Source organism: Ciconia boyciana, chromosome 8 (assembly GCF_034638445.1).
Source record: "Ciconia boyciana chromosome 8, ASM3463844v1, whole genome shotgun sequence".
Classification (NCBI taxonomy): Eukaryota; Metazoa; Chordata; class Aves; order Ciconiiformes; family Ciconiidae; genus Ciconia; species Ciconia boyciana.
Window position 1 is genome coordinate 15,862,835 of NC_132941.1, and position 18,085 is coordinate 15,880,919.

Sequence of the window (18,085 nt, forward strand, 5' to 3'; positions counted from 1 at the left end):
TAGAAAGCCTATTTAAAGTTATAACCCAAAGATCTGCACTACAGTTAAATTACATTAGGCTGTTTCTTTCTCTTATCAACTACTACAGTATACCCACCTGTTACATTCACTGCTGGCCCAGTCTGGTACTGTGGAACTCCCGAGTTCTGTCTCACACCAAACAGTATACCAGATGTATTATCTGGTGCAGCTGGTGGAGAATCCATAATATAATCCTAATAAGATATTTTCAAGAGGGAAAAAAAATTTGAGGTTTAACATTTTTTTACTTGCAGGCTTCAAAGGGTTTATTTTAAAAACATATGATTGCTTAAAAGTACTCGTAAGTACTCAGCTGTAAATCAAGTTAATTACAATCTCCCCAAAATAGTTTCTTTTGACATTTTGATAAGTTTGCAACTCTTATCAGTGGTTGTTAATTCATTCATAGCTGTGTATCAGGATAGTAAAAACAACCATAAGATCTTGGAAAGTCCATTTTATGAAATATTACTAAACCTGTTTGAATTGCTAATTGTAACTGCTTTTGTTCAAGAGTCTGATGATATTTCAAATTATACTTGTTTTTAAAAAAACCTCTAATACTTTCTTCCTTCAACACAAACTCAGGCATTTGTCTGTTACTCTTGCGTAACAGCAAGCTGCATTTTAAAAGATCAGAAAACAGAACTCAAAAGTAGCACAAACTTGCAGCAAGCAGAAGCTTCTCAAAGCAAGATGATATCAAATCAAATTCTACTAAGTGGTCAAGCTTTAATGAAAGTAAAAGTGTATCTATAGCATGCTGACTGGGAATGGCACTCAAATTCATGATATCACTAAGGGATTTTTTTTTTTCTTTTCTGTAGCATAATTTTGTAAGGACTTCTGGAAATAATATAATCAAATCCTCTTTTCAAAGCACAGCTAACCTAAAAGTTGGTTCATGTTTCTCAGCGCCTTGTTACATTAAATTTTGAGCATCTCCAAGTACAGGTGTCCTCTCACCCTTCAGTTTAAAAGGCTTGCCCTTTAGTACTACATATAACCAAAAAAATTAAATAGTCCACATTTCTTGGCTTAAACGCTGAAAACTGTTAAAACTAAACACCTTCACTGATCACTCAATAGGTAAAATTTGGAGGGAAAAGAAACATGAAATTTAGCTCTCTTCACAGATATTAAAGGTTGCGGGGGTAAGGTAGGAGAAACACACTTTCCAAGATTCATCAATACTGCTCACATCTTAATAGGCCATTCATCCTAAGGCAAACAATCTGGAACATGAAATATTTTCAGCAATAGCAATAAGAAGTTAAGAAAAACCTTATATTAGAGTTAGGTTTAATTTCAACATTAAGGTATGAACAGCAAAATATCGGCACTTGATCCTTCTACCCTGAAATAATTCAATTGGTTACACTTCATCAAGCTGTACTGTGAAACAAAAAACTTGACAAAATTAGATCCATTTTCCTAAAAAAAAAAAAATTAAAAAAAATCACCCAGTACACATACACAGACTTTGTCATCAGTGTATCCATGAGACAAAGGCCAAAATACTTTTTGCGTTAAAGATCAATCTCACAAAATGCTTCCCATTCACAGTTGTGCTACTTATTTGAAAACATCCCTGTGAAAGTTACCACATTTTTAACTACCACCATGTTGACTAAACTTGATAGAAAGAAGTCTAAAGTAGTGCACAAGTACACATATAGGTATGATAATCTATTTTAGGACTCCTAAGTACCACAAAAGATTTGAACAAAAAGGAAGATGCTTCTCCTCATCCTGCCTTTTTGTTGTACTTCTCTTAAATGAATACCCTGCAGGACCTTAATGATAATGAAGAGCCATTCTTTCTTTTGGTGAGTGACCTAATCCAATCTAATCAAATTAAACATAAATGTTCAAGAGTAGTTGTGGAAATAGAGCAGAGAAATTTAGTAACCATTTGTTATGAGTAACAGCTACATGAGCTGCAGTCACACCAGAGCAGGTGTTGCTGTAGCCACAATGGTTTCAGACTAGCCAGTAAAATTAGAAGCAAAGAAGCTTAGCCTGCAAACTTCTTACTACTCTGTGGTTTGTTTGGTTTTAAGTACTCCTAACATTTTCACTTTCTTCAAAATAATACCCTGGGTATTTTGATGGCATATGTACATCTCCCCAGTATATACTAAACACATCTGGCAAGTAAGAAAGTAAAAACAGACATCCTGGAAATTAGAAGTCTCAATTTTCCAAATGTCCTTTTCTGTTTACAATTATTCCTTTCTTGCAATTTGGCTCTGTCATTTCACATATAGAAAAAAAATGGTATCTTCCCATGCTTTAGAAAGCAAAAATGTTTTAAAGAAAAAAAAACAAAAAACAGCTTTACCACATCAATGAGAAGGGAAAAAAAATCAAAATAACATGTACAGGTGCTCTCACATGCAGAAAGCCAAAACCCAACACCTTTATAAATTAAGTTCCTAGGGCTCAAGTGGAAAAAAAATAATCCACCACCATTCTTAGTTTTCCAAGAGACTGGTGAAAATACTGGGTTCATACTATGCATCCTAGATTTCCTAACTGTGGAAACCAATATAACTGGTAACCAAATCCACACAGAGGAATTACAATGCATGGTATCAGACCTCTGCTCTCCCAAAATTAACTAGGAACAACTGGAACCTGAATCACACTCAGACTGAGGAAAGTGCCTATTAGGTAGGGGAAAGATATGGACAGAATTGGCTGGGGCTTATTGGAGAGCATTCTGAGTGCTGAATTATAGAAGATCTTCACTGCTAAGAACAAATTTTTCTTAAAGAGGAGGCTAACCCTATGCTATCATATACAACAACAGAGCTCTGACTGAATTAGAATTGCTGTAAACAGTACAACTGAAGCCAAATTCAACTCAGAATTTTTGGGACTCCATTAATGTAGTGCAGTAAAAAACACAAAAAACTAGACTTTTAACAGGTAGTCAGTGAATCAAGCCTGTGATTGGGAAGGGGTATTTCAGTGACAAAACTGGAATACCAAACATTGACAAAAGGTGAATTATAAACCTACACATTATGAAATTGAGGAAATGTGTTTCAACCCAGTTGGTGATTAAAAGCAATCACTTCCCACAGAAAAAACTTTGACAGCCTGAGATTAAAAAAATGTTGCACCATATTAAGAATGCAAAGGCACTGTGAAGGATGTTCAGCTAAAGGGATCCTGCCACAGTGTCTAGTCATACCTCACAGTCATCTTCACATCACAATATTTTAATTTCAAAAGGTAAGTTTCAACATCTGGAAGCTGAAGATCCAAACGTCAAACATTTCCCAGAAAAACTTATCTGAAGCCCTTCCCATTTAGGAAGAATCAAGTTGGGAAAAAACAGAAAATGGGTGAATGAAAATGTCACAGAAAGCACAAGGCAGAAATTCATCAATATAGAACAGTGGCCTCAAGTGAAATAAAGATGGCGGGGAGAGGGGGAATATAAAAAAAAAATCTAAGGAGCTTTTGAATGAAGACAGTTCAAACCAAGGACATGAACCAAAATACAGGTAGTATACATACAACACTAATAACAGCAAATGACATAATGTGGCAGGAGTGATATTAAAAAACTACAGAACTTTTCCAAGAAGCTGAACCTCATTAAAAAAAGCTGTACCCCATTAAAAGAAGCTGTACCTCATTAAAAAAAAGGCACAAACAAGCCTCTTTCCCCAAAAAATATAACATAATCAAGTGGCAAACAAAACCAAGAAAACAGATTATTCTAGTTAAGGCTAAAATTGGAAATACAATTCTGAATCTAGAAAAGTTAAGTTGAAGAGATGGAAGATCCACTTTCAACATGTCTTAAGCAAGGAAAAAAAAAAAAGAAAAATCTTCCTAAAGGTACTCCAGAATTTCTAAACATCCAAAGAACAGGATGTTATATTTAGGATAACTTTAAAAAAATTAAGAGCTCATGAAAGCCGTGATCAAAATGTCAACACTGTAAAGAAACCATGTAATATATGATAATTTCAACAGCGGAATATCTATGCACAGGATATCCCAGAAAAGGATGCATTACTTTCTAAAGCATGTCAGTCTAACTTGGAATAGACAGAACTGACTAATACACAGTTAGAGATCCTTTTCCATGACGTGTACCTTGAAAGTCATATTTCAGGCTGCAACTTCTTCGAATAGGTGTTTCTCTACTCTGCTAGGGAAGAACAACCACCTGCAAATTTTGGCAAAGTAAGACTATAAAACTTAACTAAAGTCTCATCTGTGGTATTCCTATTGAAAGTGAACTCGATGAACGAGAAAACTCTGACAAAAAGAAGTGCTGTGTGCAGAGGGTCTTTAAAGGAAATCACTGTCTTGATGAGTTACACCCAGCTTACATATAACTTAGAGAAGTTCAGCTTTCCTAGGTCTGTTTACTTTAATGTTTTCTAATAAAAACAATGTAAAGGCCACTAGCAGCTTTATCTATTAGAACAAAAGCATAAGCATGTATGGGCGAGGGAAGTAAAGGAGGGGGCTTTCTTTTGCAGTGAAGATTCTGCAAGAGATCCTAGTATTCTTTTGAAGGATTTAATAATGCATACTATGTCATAAGTAAACATTTATAAAAATAAAATTCACAGACTTGAAATATGTGTATACATTACGTGAAGTAGCAGACATTTCTGTATTAAACTGTCCTGCTTTATAAAGAAAGATTTAAGAGAACTCCAGAAGCAATCCAGATATCCTACCGATATCTGGACTTTTGGTTATATCATTTTTAGGCCTTCTTAGATACAGTGACAGTCTGATTTAGCTAACCCCCTTTCACCAGACAAGCCCGCAATTTCTCTCTGCAAGCTATCAATCAACCGCTGAAGACTCAAAACTGGAAAGTACAAGTTCTTGCCTAATGAATCTGCCAGAGATTCAGCTACCCAGTTGATAGGCAATGATTCCACTGCACTGTTTTTCTCAAAATAACAACCCCCCCATCAGCAATGTTTCAGCCACAAGTCTTAAGAAAAACACCTAATTCTCATGTTTTAATGGCCTTATTAACTATGTTCATTCAGACTGACACCCCTGTTCATCAAATGCAGAATACATTAGGCTGCATGACTTTTATTTATACCAAAAGACTGACAGCTGGGACAACTGCAGGTGTGTATATTTCATGGATGGTGGAGACTGTGACTACTGTCAGGCTTCATTTTAACCTGACAGTAGTCACTAATATTACAGGCACATTGTCTGAACAGTTCCAGCTTAATTTTCAATAAAGGTATCACATCATAGTTTACCTCGTACAAATATGAACTTTTAGTCTTCATTCTTTCTCTCCTGCAAATGTGCAACAGCTAAGGCAATAAAAACAACATCTAACTTGACCCCCTGAAGTTATCATTCTGAGGTTCTGTGGCAATCCAGGCAATGCACATGATGTATGTGCATAATTCCCTTGGCCTTTTCAAACAAAACAAGCATGCTGCCGAATTGTTTCATCTACTGACCCTGCAACTTTTGGTTGTTTAAGTCCTCCCTACCATACTACTGTTTCACTACAACTGATACATAAACTAAAAAGCAAAAACACTTAAGGAGCTACCACTACAGCATTCTCTTAAGAAGCGAAAATCCCAAGAGAGGCACTGTAAAAATCAGGTGGGAAAGCCACGAAGTTACTTTAAATACCAAATGCAAGCTATTTAGAAATGAAATTATTTTATCAACATAGAGGATCCATCTCTAAGCAAAGAAATCTGCAAAATTTAGAGAACGTGAATTTCCATCATTTCTCCACACAACCTAAACAAAATAACCTAAACAGTACCGATTTCTCTTATGCCTAAAATTTTAATGTAATTCCAACTGTTACTAAAGCTATCATCTTTGAGACTTGCAAATCAGTATTTTCAAACATATATTTTAATTCACCGGTACAAGGTTATGGTCCTAGAATCTTTAGTTTATATAATGCTAATCTATAACCTAGTCCAGGTCTTCAAACTACTAGACTGAGTCAGTATGTTCCTCATTACTTTATTCAAAAGTACTTGCACCTGAGCATTTTACAGTTTAAGGGAATAAAAATTTACCTGATTGAGTATTACAGGCTGTGCTGTTACAGTAGTCACCGGCCTGGATACAGGTTGAGCCACTACAGGAACTGTGATATTTCTTGATACTGGCTGTGTCGTCACTGGAATGGTTACAGGTCTGCTAACAGGCTGTGGTATTCCAGAACTTGACCCAGGCATCTGCTGTGTTGATAAACATCCAGCAACTGGTCTCTGCAGTGTTTGTGAAGTTCCTGAAACATTCACTGGTACAGACAATGGCTGAACTGCTACAGAGCTAGCTGTAGGTCTGGATACAGACTGAAAGACTGATGAAACAGGCATGGCACTGGGGCTGGAGGCAGGTGTCGCATAATGGTGACTGTCAGGCTTGAATGTAGTAACAGTACCTGTTGCAAAGGATTCCAAAATTATTTTTATATAATTTTGCAGTCAGATGTTTCATAAGTGTTGTGGATTTTTTTGTTTTAATTACCATATTAGGACAATAAAGTACCTCTACTGGGTGCACCATTCTGTATCCCCCTTCGTGATGAGCTGAGGTTGACTCTGTTCAATATATCTGTCAAAAGTTACATTTATCTTAATTGCAGTTAAATTAATAGCTTAATTTCTTTTCAAATTAAAAGTAGCATTCATATCCACTAATTAAGCCAATTAGGATTTGACTTATAAATTAGAGTATTATTTCTAAAATAAATACCTGGCAAAACAAAGCGTCATTTGTACAAATTAAGTTGTTTTTCTACTCCTCTTCTCTTAGGCTAAGCTAGTTCACCTAAGAATCTCAGTTTTTATTTTCTTGGAGACAGATTAACATACAAATAAGAGTGCAAACAAAAAAAAAGAACATTTCATAAATATTTAGCTTTGCTGATTATAATGCATTTATTCACTTCTGTTTCTCATACACATAATAAGTTCCCCAAATACTAGAACTGCTCTACACTAAAGGAAGTATTTTCTCTAAACCAGTAACTACATAATTTGCTTCTATATTACAGGAAAATACAGCATTTACAAACTTGTTTTGAGGCTTCATGATCTCCATTTTCCAATGTGAAAGAAAAATCAACAGACCAGCAATCAAAGGAGTTGTGTTGGAATTGCATTACAAGAGGACTGATGTTCTTACATATCCTACATGGTAGTCTATGACCAGAGTTCTAGCTCATCAGAAACACATGGAATTTCTTAGATTTGATGTTTACTCCCTAACTAATGCCACCAATATTCCCCGACTTATGTCTTAGTGTCATGTTTCCAGAATGTTACAGAAATCATTATAGAATTCCAGAACGTATCAAAAATATTCAAACCAAAATATTTTTCTACCACCAGATTCTCAACACTGTTAGTGTTGCTGTCAAGTTTCTTGCTCTGACATGTGAAAATATGCATATGAAATTAGATTGATCCTCCAATATCTAACCAACAAGATTTAAAGTACCTTCTCAAACCAGGGTCAAATTACATCAGGATCTCAAACAATAGATCTTAGAGTATCTACACATTGTGTTTAACAACCTTAAGGCTGTTTCCACCAGCAATGGCTCATTAGTATACACTGCTCAGGTTGATAAATAAATCTAATAGCAGCAGAGCTCAGATGATCACAGCTTTCAACCTGTCACCTGCATTTAGATCATACTAATAAAAAAGCAGCTGCAACCAACAGATCCAAACAGGTCTGCATTTTTTAAGATACCATGAAATTTTATCCTGTAATAGTAATACTGTTTTTACTTCAACACAACACTATGAGCAAGGATTAACTTAATTCAGGATGTATCTGAACACATACTTTTCTGTGTTTCTTAATAAATCTATACCTCACATTTGAATTCCAGAGTGAAATGAAACTAAAGCCTTCATCTACCTACAAAAAAAAGCTATCCTAAAAGTTATGTCTCACAAAGCATATTCAGCTTCAGACAGCCTGATGCGCACACAATTCACATCCTAAAACACAAAGGTAGATTTTACTGGTTTTAAAAAGAACATTTCAGGAAGGCAATGATTTGAAATTATAAACTAGATTTACACGACTCAACTGATTCATCATAGACTTGATGTGCCCTTTCCCCTCCCCCATCAAAGTGTTATTTGTCCTGTTTAGGTAAAACAGCACTGAAGTATAAGAAAGCTAACATGCAGAACAACATCTTAAAGTAGTAACAAATTACAGGTTTGTATCATTATGAAAAAGGAAGCAAGAAAAATAAGCAGTAACTATGAAAAATGAGCAGTTGCAGGAAACGTTAAAGGGAATAAAGTGTGAATTACTTTCCATCCCAGACAAACTAATCCTCCAGTACGTCAGAAGAGGCACTTTATTGTACGTGACACTGTGCCAGCAGGTCAAAGTTGGTTTTTTAACTATTTCCTTTAAGTTTTCCACACCAGTCTGTATGAAAACTGATAATTGCATTGTCAGGAAAAGGTTAAAAAAATTGCTATGTATTGCAGAAAATAGACCTTTCAGAAAAATTAGGAACTACAAAGGAGTCTCCATTTGTCATCTAATTTTTCATCTGATCAGACAGGAATTTTCTCAGGTAAAAACTAAACAACAGTGATAAGCAAAGTTGCGTTCACTGTGTCTTGCCTATCACCAATAACAAACTGAAGCCTGACTACTGCCAGGTAGTACTACTTACAAGCCAGAGAAGAACTGAGGTCATTCTTCCATAGCTGTTTTTGATAGTGAAGTAGAAGATTACAAAGAGAAAAGTTGAGGAAAGGGAAGGAAAAGAGATAAAGTAAAAAGTTATACCATAAGTGATTTTACTTGTGTCAGGACCAAGTATGGACAGCACTAGAATAAGATGCATACATTGTAAGACTATCCTTTACTGAAGTTCTTGAAGTTGCTGAATAGTATCAAAATTATAGTTTTCACTTGAATTATTTCTATCCTTTATGACTACAAAAAAAATCTTGAGACTAAAATGACTGCAATGAAACTTGGCCTATTTGTTGTTCCAACATACACCTAGTGCCTTAATAGTTGTTCTATGCCATGACCTACTGCCAATGACCAACTCCAATCCAGAGGTCTCTGGACCTTCCGGAAAACAGGAAAGGTATTTTTCAGTCCTGTCAGAAGTTTGTAACTGCAGAAAACTTTTTAGAGTAATTTTTAAATATTCTTCAAATTTTCAAGAGGATCTAGAATATTTTTAAAATATTCAAAAAGATTAACCCTTAAGAACTATTTTCAGATGAGATAAGTTTAACATCAACTTCAGTATTTAATATTTAAAACATAATTTTCCACCTTTTTAAGCTAGTATAAGAAGCATTAAACTTACTATCCCAGTGACTAACAAAGTAAAATAGAGTTCAGATGCAAAATGAAATTATTGTGAACTAAAATGACTGAACAGCTAATAATAGCTCCAAAGTCCATGCAGAGTGTGACAGAGAGCCTAGTTTAACATTTTGTCTTGAGATTCTTTACTGCAAGCTACACACCTTCAGAAAATTACCATGGAAATCTTGGATACAAGCATAGCAGAGATGAGGCAGAAATTGAAAGCAGTAAACCTCACCAGGCAAAGACTTGGGTATTCAATAGCTAGAGAAACCTTAGGTCAAACCTCTTAACAACTGACTACAAGATGGGCACATACAGAAATCAAAAAGTTTCATTACTAAAATTAAGTAACAAAAATAATATTCTCCTTTACTTACCTGCCAAAGCCCAAGCACAGGACAAACATGGAATCCTGACACATCTGCTGTCATCACAACCACCTAACCTCACTCCCTGCACTGCCTGCATTAGAAGAAAACTACAGAACTTGATGAAAAAAACTCTTAATTTTACAGGGGATGAATGAATTTATCAATAAAAATCTCTTACTTAACAGAGAGACTTCTACTATTTTCACATTAATCACTTTTCCTGATTGTGCTTTTATTACAGACACTTAAGACAGTTACTTTGGTTTTGTCAGAATGATGTCCACCCATTCAGACTGTACACCAACACATGAAATGCAGGGTGGAGAAAAAGAGGGACTGTAACATGAAGACTTAAATTCATGTACATTACTTGAGTAGGGAGACACTTCCAAGTATCTAACTAAATATCAACTATATTAAGAGCAACTGCATGCATGGTTTCAGCATTGTATATATTGGATTTTTAACCATATTGTTAATGCTAAAACCTTCAGATGTCCTTGTTTTGACTTTAGAGATTTAAGGTTAGAGGTAGACACAGCTGTGCATAACCTGGGTTTTAGGACAGAATTTCTTAAGAATTCCAGTTTTCAGTATGACAGCAAACTACAGAACAGCTTTAAGACACAGAATTTCTTAAGTCTTACTGTTAAAAATTCTATATTTTCAAAGTAAGTTTAAAGTTTTACACCTTGAAATAACATTTTCCATAATTTAAAACAGATGTCTTACATGTACTAGCTGGCTTTGAGCTTGAGATTTCCCCAACAAAGATTGGCTCATCATCATCATCATCCTCCTCCACTTCTTTCACTCTCTTTTGCCATGGTTCTAGCTCCTCTTCTTCACATTCCATAAATAATTCTGCCATCTTGAGACTAAACAGTAAAAAAAACAAAACACACACACCAAAACATTCAGTACTTTCATGAAACAAACATTTCACCATTCAGTAAAGATTACTGCACTTAACAATAATTCCCCTAGAACCATCTTCCTTCCCCACCCCTCTGCCATGTTCTATAGAGGCTGAACCTGATCTGATATAGAACATCTTCAAAAATCGACACCACATGACCTCTCTGATAATTATTTGAATTCTCATCTTTGCTATTAAAGATGATAAAAAGACCAAAGATATCTTCCTCATAATTTAAACTATTTTTGTATAATCCATCAGTAACTATCAGATGAAGCCTCTGACACCACAGTGAAAGCTATCTTTTAAAAAATACTCCTATTCCAGGTCAGCGATTCACAAGAAATGTGAAGACCCTACTATGAAGCATGTAATATACATGGCACAACTGAGTTACTGAAACACTAGTTACAGCTTTATTCTCTTTGCATCTAAAAAAACCCAATCCAACCCAAAAAACCCCACACAAACCCACAACCTACCACAGCCCCACAAATTCTATAAGATTTTGCCAGGGTTTCCAATATAGTTACATTTTCTTTAAAACCCAACAAAAACAAAACAAAATTCCCCAAAATCCACACAACAAACAAACCACCCACAAAAAAACCTCACATAAAAAAACCCCACAACAACAACAAAAACCCAAAACCATACCCACAAGGCACTGCATAGTGTTTTCATTATCAGTTAGGACTTGATAAAAATTTTGCATAGATCTCATTAGACTGAGTCCCTCGTGCTTGGAGACTTGCTCTTGCAGTAAGGAAAAAAGTCATGTACGAAAATAGTAATGAAAATATGTAGCTTTTGGAATGAACCAAATCACAATCAGCATCTCTAATCACAAATGGTTTTATTTGTTTTTTTTTTTAAACAAATTATGATGGCCAATGAAGTTTTCCTCTTTCTTTTCACATGCTCTAACATAATCTTGAAAGTATTTCTGAACAATACAGGAAATAAGAAACATATATATTTCTTTACACACACTACCAATAATCTAATTTGTAATAAGACCAGTAATTTCATAAAACCAGAGGGCTGTCTCCGCAATAGCCAGGATCAGGATCCCAATACAACAGTGTTTGCTTTGCCTAAGACACAGAGCTTCACAAATTCAATGTCTCCATTTTTTGGTAAATCAGAGGGGAAACAATACAGTTTTGCATGAGGAACCCAGTAGTAACTCCAGCCAATATAGGAATTCCTTTAAATTAATGAGCAGTTAGGCACATGAAATTCAATTCATCATTGGACTGCTTTGACAAAAGGTAAAGAATATCCGAGTAACAGTTCCTTTCAGTGAAGGTCACAATCAATAGAAGAATATTTCTAGTCTTATTACCAGGCCACTGCCAACAAAAACATTACCAATACTTCTCTCATTCTTGTGCTGATGCAACACTTACCTGACAAAGCAAACTACTTAAGGAAGCTTGACTTCCCACTACTATGCAATGATAGTTCTCTGACAGTTTAACTCCCTAAACCCTAACTCCCTAATAGCCAGCATCAGACCAGCACTAATGTATATGATTACATCACTGAAGACTATCAAACCTTATACACAAGGTGACAAAATCAAGATTACATTCATAATCATAAACAGGTATTTCGTAAAACTAAATGATTTGTCTTATAAGATGAAGAGGGTGTTTATTCAACCATTTTTCCGCACATTTTCCCATTATTTTCTCCTTTCCAACTATATTTCGAGAGCAACTTATATATTAAACATTGGGTCAAGTTTCTTTTTTGAAAGTATAATCATGCAAAACTAAAAACACCTCGCATTATCTATCAATAGTGTTTGAAATAGAAGTCTTCAGCACAGACACAGTGAGAAACTGTCTAATATCTAATAAGAGAAGACAATTTCAGGACAGGAGTAAGAAGCTGCTAGATTTGGTGATGGACTGTAGAAATAATTAGCCTATAATGGCTTATCACAGGGGAGCAGACAGAATCGTGCCCCTACTTTCATTAAAGTGCATGAGAATGGGGCTGCTGGTGTTACATGCTAAGCCTTGGGGATAATATGAAGTAGCAAGGCTGTACTCCTTTCCTTCCTTCCTTCCTCCCTCCATCAGCTTAGGGTGCTGACGTTAAACATGGTGCTAGGAAAGAAGAGAATAAGACAGTAACTAGATTCTTGTCACAGAAAAAAAGGAAGAGTATGAAGCCAATTTCCACTTGACAGACACAACAGGGGCCACATGCCAGGTCTTGGAAAGAGAATCAAGCCTGACTCTCCTCTGTAGAGGGACGTTCTTTAGAACACCTTTTCTTTACTAACACGGAAGCAAAGTTTATTAGACTTCAAGGCAAAATGAAACACTATTTTCAGAGACTTTTTTCATGGTACTGAAAACATAAATATGAGGGGTTTTTTAATTTAAAAAAAATTAGTTTTATTTGACCTCAGGGAACAAAGTAATCAATTATAAAATGTGCTCAGAAAAAGCAAATAAGAGCACATGTAATTTATATTAGAAACAGAAAATAGACACAAGTAACCGATATGTTAGCAGAATTATAACAAGATACACATGATAACCTCAGCTACACTATAATGCAGCTCATTTTCTTTTTTTTTTTACAGTTAAAAGTAATTTGATAACATAGGCATGGACTTTCTAAAAGTTACACCAACTGGTGGCATCTCTTATGGACATTTCATTTTATGAATCAGGACGTACATATTAAGTAAGGTATTCTCAAAAGGTGACTCAAAAAATATGGCAGCTTTTAAAAGCCAAGTATCAAGACTACTTCCGATCTTTTATTCTATTTTTTTATTTCAATGCTATGATTTGAAGCCAAACTTTCACCGACATTTTTCCTGGCAACAAAGCCAGCCTAATGAATTCCCACCCTGCTCCTGCACTGCTCCCTCAGTTGTGCTAGTACAACTTTTCACGGGACTATGACGTGAACCAGTGCAGGTTAAAAATAACGTGTCCCACTAACAGTTTTACTGGCACAACTGAGAGGTCAAAAAAATCTGTGGCCTGAGCAATCGAAGTTGCAGTAAGGGGGAATGGATTTGATTACAGGAGGTGTGCAGGAACTGCTCAAATGGTCTCCTTTGCCAAAGGAAATATCTACATCCATTTTTAGAGTACAACTAGCTTCCAAGTTTTCAGCTTCTTTAACTACATTAATGCAGAAAATGCATTCCAGGAATCCTGCTAGTGGTTGCTCTCAAAGCCAAAACCAACAGTGAATCCTTCCCCCACTCTCCCCAAAGATTTCCCAGTGGAGGTGCAGACACCAGTAGAAGAAAGGTAAACCTATTGACAATAGACTTTATTGTCCTCATTTTTTTAATACGTATAAACATATACACACATTCATACACACATCTCCTTAAAGGTAGTGCCATGCATCTGACAGGTCCAAAACTCCAATGAAATGCTACATTTATATAAAAAAATAAAGTGTTTAAACCATTATTCTAGGCTCAAAAGTGTCAAAATTGTGAACAAGTTCTTTAAAACATTTAAAAAATATCAGTAGACCATATCAAGATATTGCCTTAAAAGGCAACTGCCCAGCAAAAACTAAGGCTAGCCATGAAAGTTCATTAGGCAGCCACATATAATCAACAACTGGCAAAGACACAAGTCCATAGAACACTACTATAGTTGCTACACAAGCAATGAAATAAAAACCTGACACAAGACAGAAAAAAAAAAATTAACTCATTGCACGAAAGAGCAACAGTCTTCTGATAAAATAAGTGTTTTAAAAGCACTAGTTTGGACATCTTTATTTATCATGGCAATTACAATTAAAGATACCTAACTTTATTAAAAGCCAGTTGTATTTATAACTTGGGGTTTTTTACTGTTAAGATTTAAAAGCACTCACATAAACAAAAATGATACAAACATTAGTAAGTGTAACAAGGCTGTAACAGCTGTAGCGAAAACTGCAGAACGTGATCTGTGTAAGTGCTCCTTAAAGATGCACAGAAATCAATACTATAGAAAATCATGGCAAATACAGCTGCAATAAGATTTAGAGTTACTGAAAACACATTTGTTACTTTAGATGCAATTCACCTGTTCCACTCTTAAGGTCAAGTGAGCTTTCCAATACTCAATATTTCTTTGGATTAGCTTAAAATAACTGAAACCAAATCACTAGTATGAAATTGGTAGTCAGCTTAAAGAGCGAGGACATCTACATTAACCAGAAAGTTCTCAGACTAGCCTTGTTTGTCATCTTCCCATAACGGTATTATCAGTGAATTATTCAAACATTATTTTTTTCCTCCAGTTTAATAGCTGCACTTCAAATGAACAGAGAAGTTATATTATTTACAACACAGACCATACAGTGAGTACCCATGTTGTACTTTTCAGACAATTTCCCATACAAGCACATAACTTTGCATCATGTTAGTTGCAGAAGAGCGTGCAATCCACAGCTTCATCAGGATTGTGAGCAACTGTATTTTTACTGAGTGCTGCATTTGTTTCGGCAGCAAAGGAACGATACCTAAGCTAACACTGAACCTGAAAGTTTTAAAAAGCCAAAGCATAAACCAGCTTCCCTCAAAACCAAACTAAACCAGCCAACACTACTCTCTCTGCCATGAGATAATATAAGCTCCGCCTAGGGAAGGCCAACATTGCCTTTGCAAACCAGTCAGAAGTTCACACCCCCGAGCTGCGATGGGTGCGAGGCCGCGGGAGGAAGCCAAGTCCCCGAGGGCAGCCGAGCAGCTGCCGCTCCGCCCGCAGCGCCCCTGGCGCCGCCGTCTCTGGCACAGCCTGACCGCCCTGCGTCCCGCCTTCCCAGTGCCGAGCGACCGCAAGGACTCGACAGAGGCCGTAGGTTCGGGTTTGGACGAGGCCCGCATACCACAGCCGCGGCTGAGGGGAGGAGGCCCAGCAGCAAGCCCGGCATCCGCTGCGAATTGCCGGGGGCCCTGGCCGCGGCCGGGCCCTGGACAGCGGAGGCAGGGCGGAGCGAGCCCTGCCCGGGACGCCCCCGCGGGCGGGCGCCCCCGCTTCCCAGCCGGGCCCCGCGGGCGGCCCGAGGAACCCCTCACGGCCCGGGGTCCCCACGCCACAGATGCGAGGGGGGGGCTGCAAGGCCGCGCTCCGACCTAAGATGGCGTCGGTCTCGCAGGCGACAATCCCCCCGCGGCCCGCCCGCCGCCGAGCGGCGGCTCCCTCCGCCCGGGGAGGCGGCAGGCCGCCCCGGCAGGGAGGGCCGAGGGGAACGAGCGGGCTGGCTTACCGTGCTGCGCGTCCGGAGAGGCCGCGGCAGGCCGCCCCACTCCCTTCCTCCCGGGCTGGCGGGGGGATGGGAGGCAGCCGCGCTGGCGGAGGCGCCTCACATCGCCGAACCGCGGCGCCCCACCTCAGCCGCCGCCGGGGGAGGGAGGGCGGGCGAGGGAGGCGGGGGTGGCCGCGCGGCGCCCGGCGCGCTGCCTGACGGGTAGAGCGCGGGTCAGCCCCACAGCGGCGCCTGCTTTCCGGCAGCCGCGGGGCGGGGCCGGGCCGGGGCCGCGCGGGGGCGGTGCCACGCGCCATGTGCCGGGCCTCACACCCCGCGGCCGGCGGTGGGCCACGGCCTGGTGCGCGCCGCCCTCCCGCTTCGCGCCCCCTCCGCGCCCCCTCAGCCGCCGTCGCCGCCGTCGCCCGTGCCCGCCCGCCCGCCCTCCCGCCGTCCGGCCCGGCACCGCCTGCCCTCCGCTGCCTTGGAGAGGGCTGACAGGGCTAGCCGCGACGCTGCCAGATCCACGGCGGGCCCCGCGGGCGGGGAGAGGACCCGCGAGCAACATTCACCTCAGCGGTGCCCTGCAAGTAGGCCCCGCTCGCCGTGCGAGCGACCGCAGCTGTCACTTCTGTGTGCAGGGACGGCGGGTGCGGCGCTTGGTAGGCCGTGACAGGCGGTGAGGCCTTTTCCTTGGCAGTACTGTAGATCACAAGCACCAATAACTCCACACAGCCGCATGGTCAAACAAAAGCTGGGGAAAGCTCTACCCAAAATTCACATTAAATAGAAACAACAGAGAAAACAACGCAAGGTATGTTGCTGGAATCAGTGGAGCATAAGATAATAACACTGTTGAGACTGGAGGTTCATCGTGTACCTGTGTTCTCGTCGTCGTATTTCACAGCTGTTTACCCAGTGGGTTAAATAACATCAAATACGTGATCAACTGTTCCAAACCTTTACTGAATAAAACATTCCCATTACTTTCAGTGGGACATCGCAAAACTGCTAGAGAAGGCCTTAAGTGGGCAAGGCCTTAAGTGGGCAGTGAAGCCACGGTCGGTAGAGAAAACAGTCCTGGGGCACAGTAGTGCTAAGAGCTGTGTTTTCACTTACCTCAGAATTTGCATATGAATATCTCTGAATCAAAAGGTGAATAAGAAATTCAGGTTTTTGCATGCTTTTTTGTCTACAGTGCTCTCTCACCCTGGCCAACATCTGTCTTAAGAATGCTGCCGAGTTTAGATTTTTTTTTCTCAGTTTTGCTGTCCATTCTACCCTAATTAAAAACAAAAATAAAGTGTGATTCTTCCTTTAGTAAAATATGAAAATATTTCTGGTGAATTTTGACAATAAATAATGGGAAAGTACTTAACCAAATGTAATCTGTATCTCCCAACTTTTTCAGCCCATACTTCCCAACTTACTGTTGGTGATAGCTGCCATAGCTGCCTTCAGACATCCTCAATTTATTTAGTGTAAATTCTCTGTCAAATATAGGTATTTTTCAGAAGAATAAGTAAAGTGTCCTTCTCCTTGTGAACTTAAGCTCTAAAGATTTGACTGCTGTGTTTAGCCTGGAAAATACTCTGTTCATTTTCACTGTTATCTTTAGCGTTGAGATGCTTCCAAAGTACTTTGGAACCTCAGAGAAGTGAAGAAAAAAATTAAACAACATTAGTAATTAAATAATTGCTGCTTAGTGATTATGCCATTAAATAATTTGGTTATTACAGTTTAGTAATTAAACAATTACTAAACTATGCCATCCTGCCAAAGTAGGAGGAAAAAAGAAAGAGAGAAAAAAATATTATTCATATTTGTCAGAAAATGGAGAAAAAGAATGGGAACTAGAGAGAGGAACTTATTTTAGACAGAAGTGACTGGGAAGAGAGAGGTATAGTCCAGTTATTTGAAACACATATTTTCAACTACTCATTTACCTACTGAGAAATCATTGCAGGTGTTCATGTTCTTTCTAAAGCAAGATAAATATCAAGAGAATATTAAGATTACAAGGTAAAACATGGAAAAAGTGTGAAATAACAGAATTAAGATCAACTCTGCACATTTAATTTATTAAATTTGTGCATTCTGAAGGTGCACAGTTGCTTACTGTCTGTTCTGCAAGACCCCTGCCTAAGTCCTTGGACAAACTTTTTTGAATATCATA

At 38.5% G+C, this 18,085-nt stretch overlaps 1 protein-coding gene across 11 annotated transcripts in view; it reads right to left on the reverse strand.

Moving 5' to 3' along the window:
- The window catches only part of ZNF280D (zinc finger protein 280D), a 53,440-nt gene extending 37,376 nt beyond the window's left edge, over positions 1-16,064 (reverse strand). For 9 of the 11 annotated variants that reach the window (XR_012043775.1, XR_012043776.1, XR_012043777.1 and 6 more), the window contains exons 1-5: positions 15,931-16,064; positions 10,488-10,633; positions 6,562-6,627; positions 6,084-6,454; positions 98-215 (exon numbers count right to left, since the gene is read on the reverse strand). Coding sequence is in view for 8 of the 11 variants with exons in the window: in XM_072870027.1 (XP_072726128.1) it covers positions 98-215; positions 6,084-6,454; positions 6,562-6,627; positions 10,488-10,626 (694 nt within the window). In the remaining 3 variants the exon portion in view is untranslated. Of the gene's footprint in view, positions 1-97; positions 216-6,083; positions 6,455-6,540; positions 6,628-8,725; positions 8,760-9,761; positions 9,792-10,487; positions 10,634-15,930 lie in introns of those variants that run through there. The other 2 variants (XM_072870030.1, XM_072870026.1) reach the window with 2 other exon arrangements.
- Positions 16,065-18,085: the final 2,021 nt, after the last annotated feature.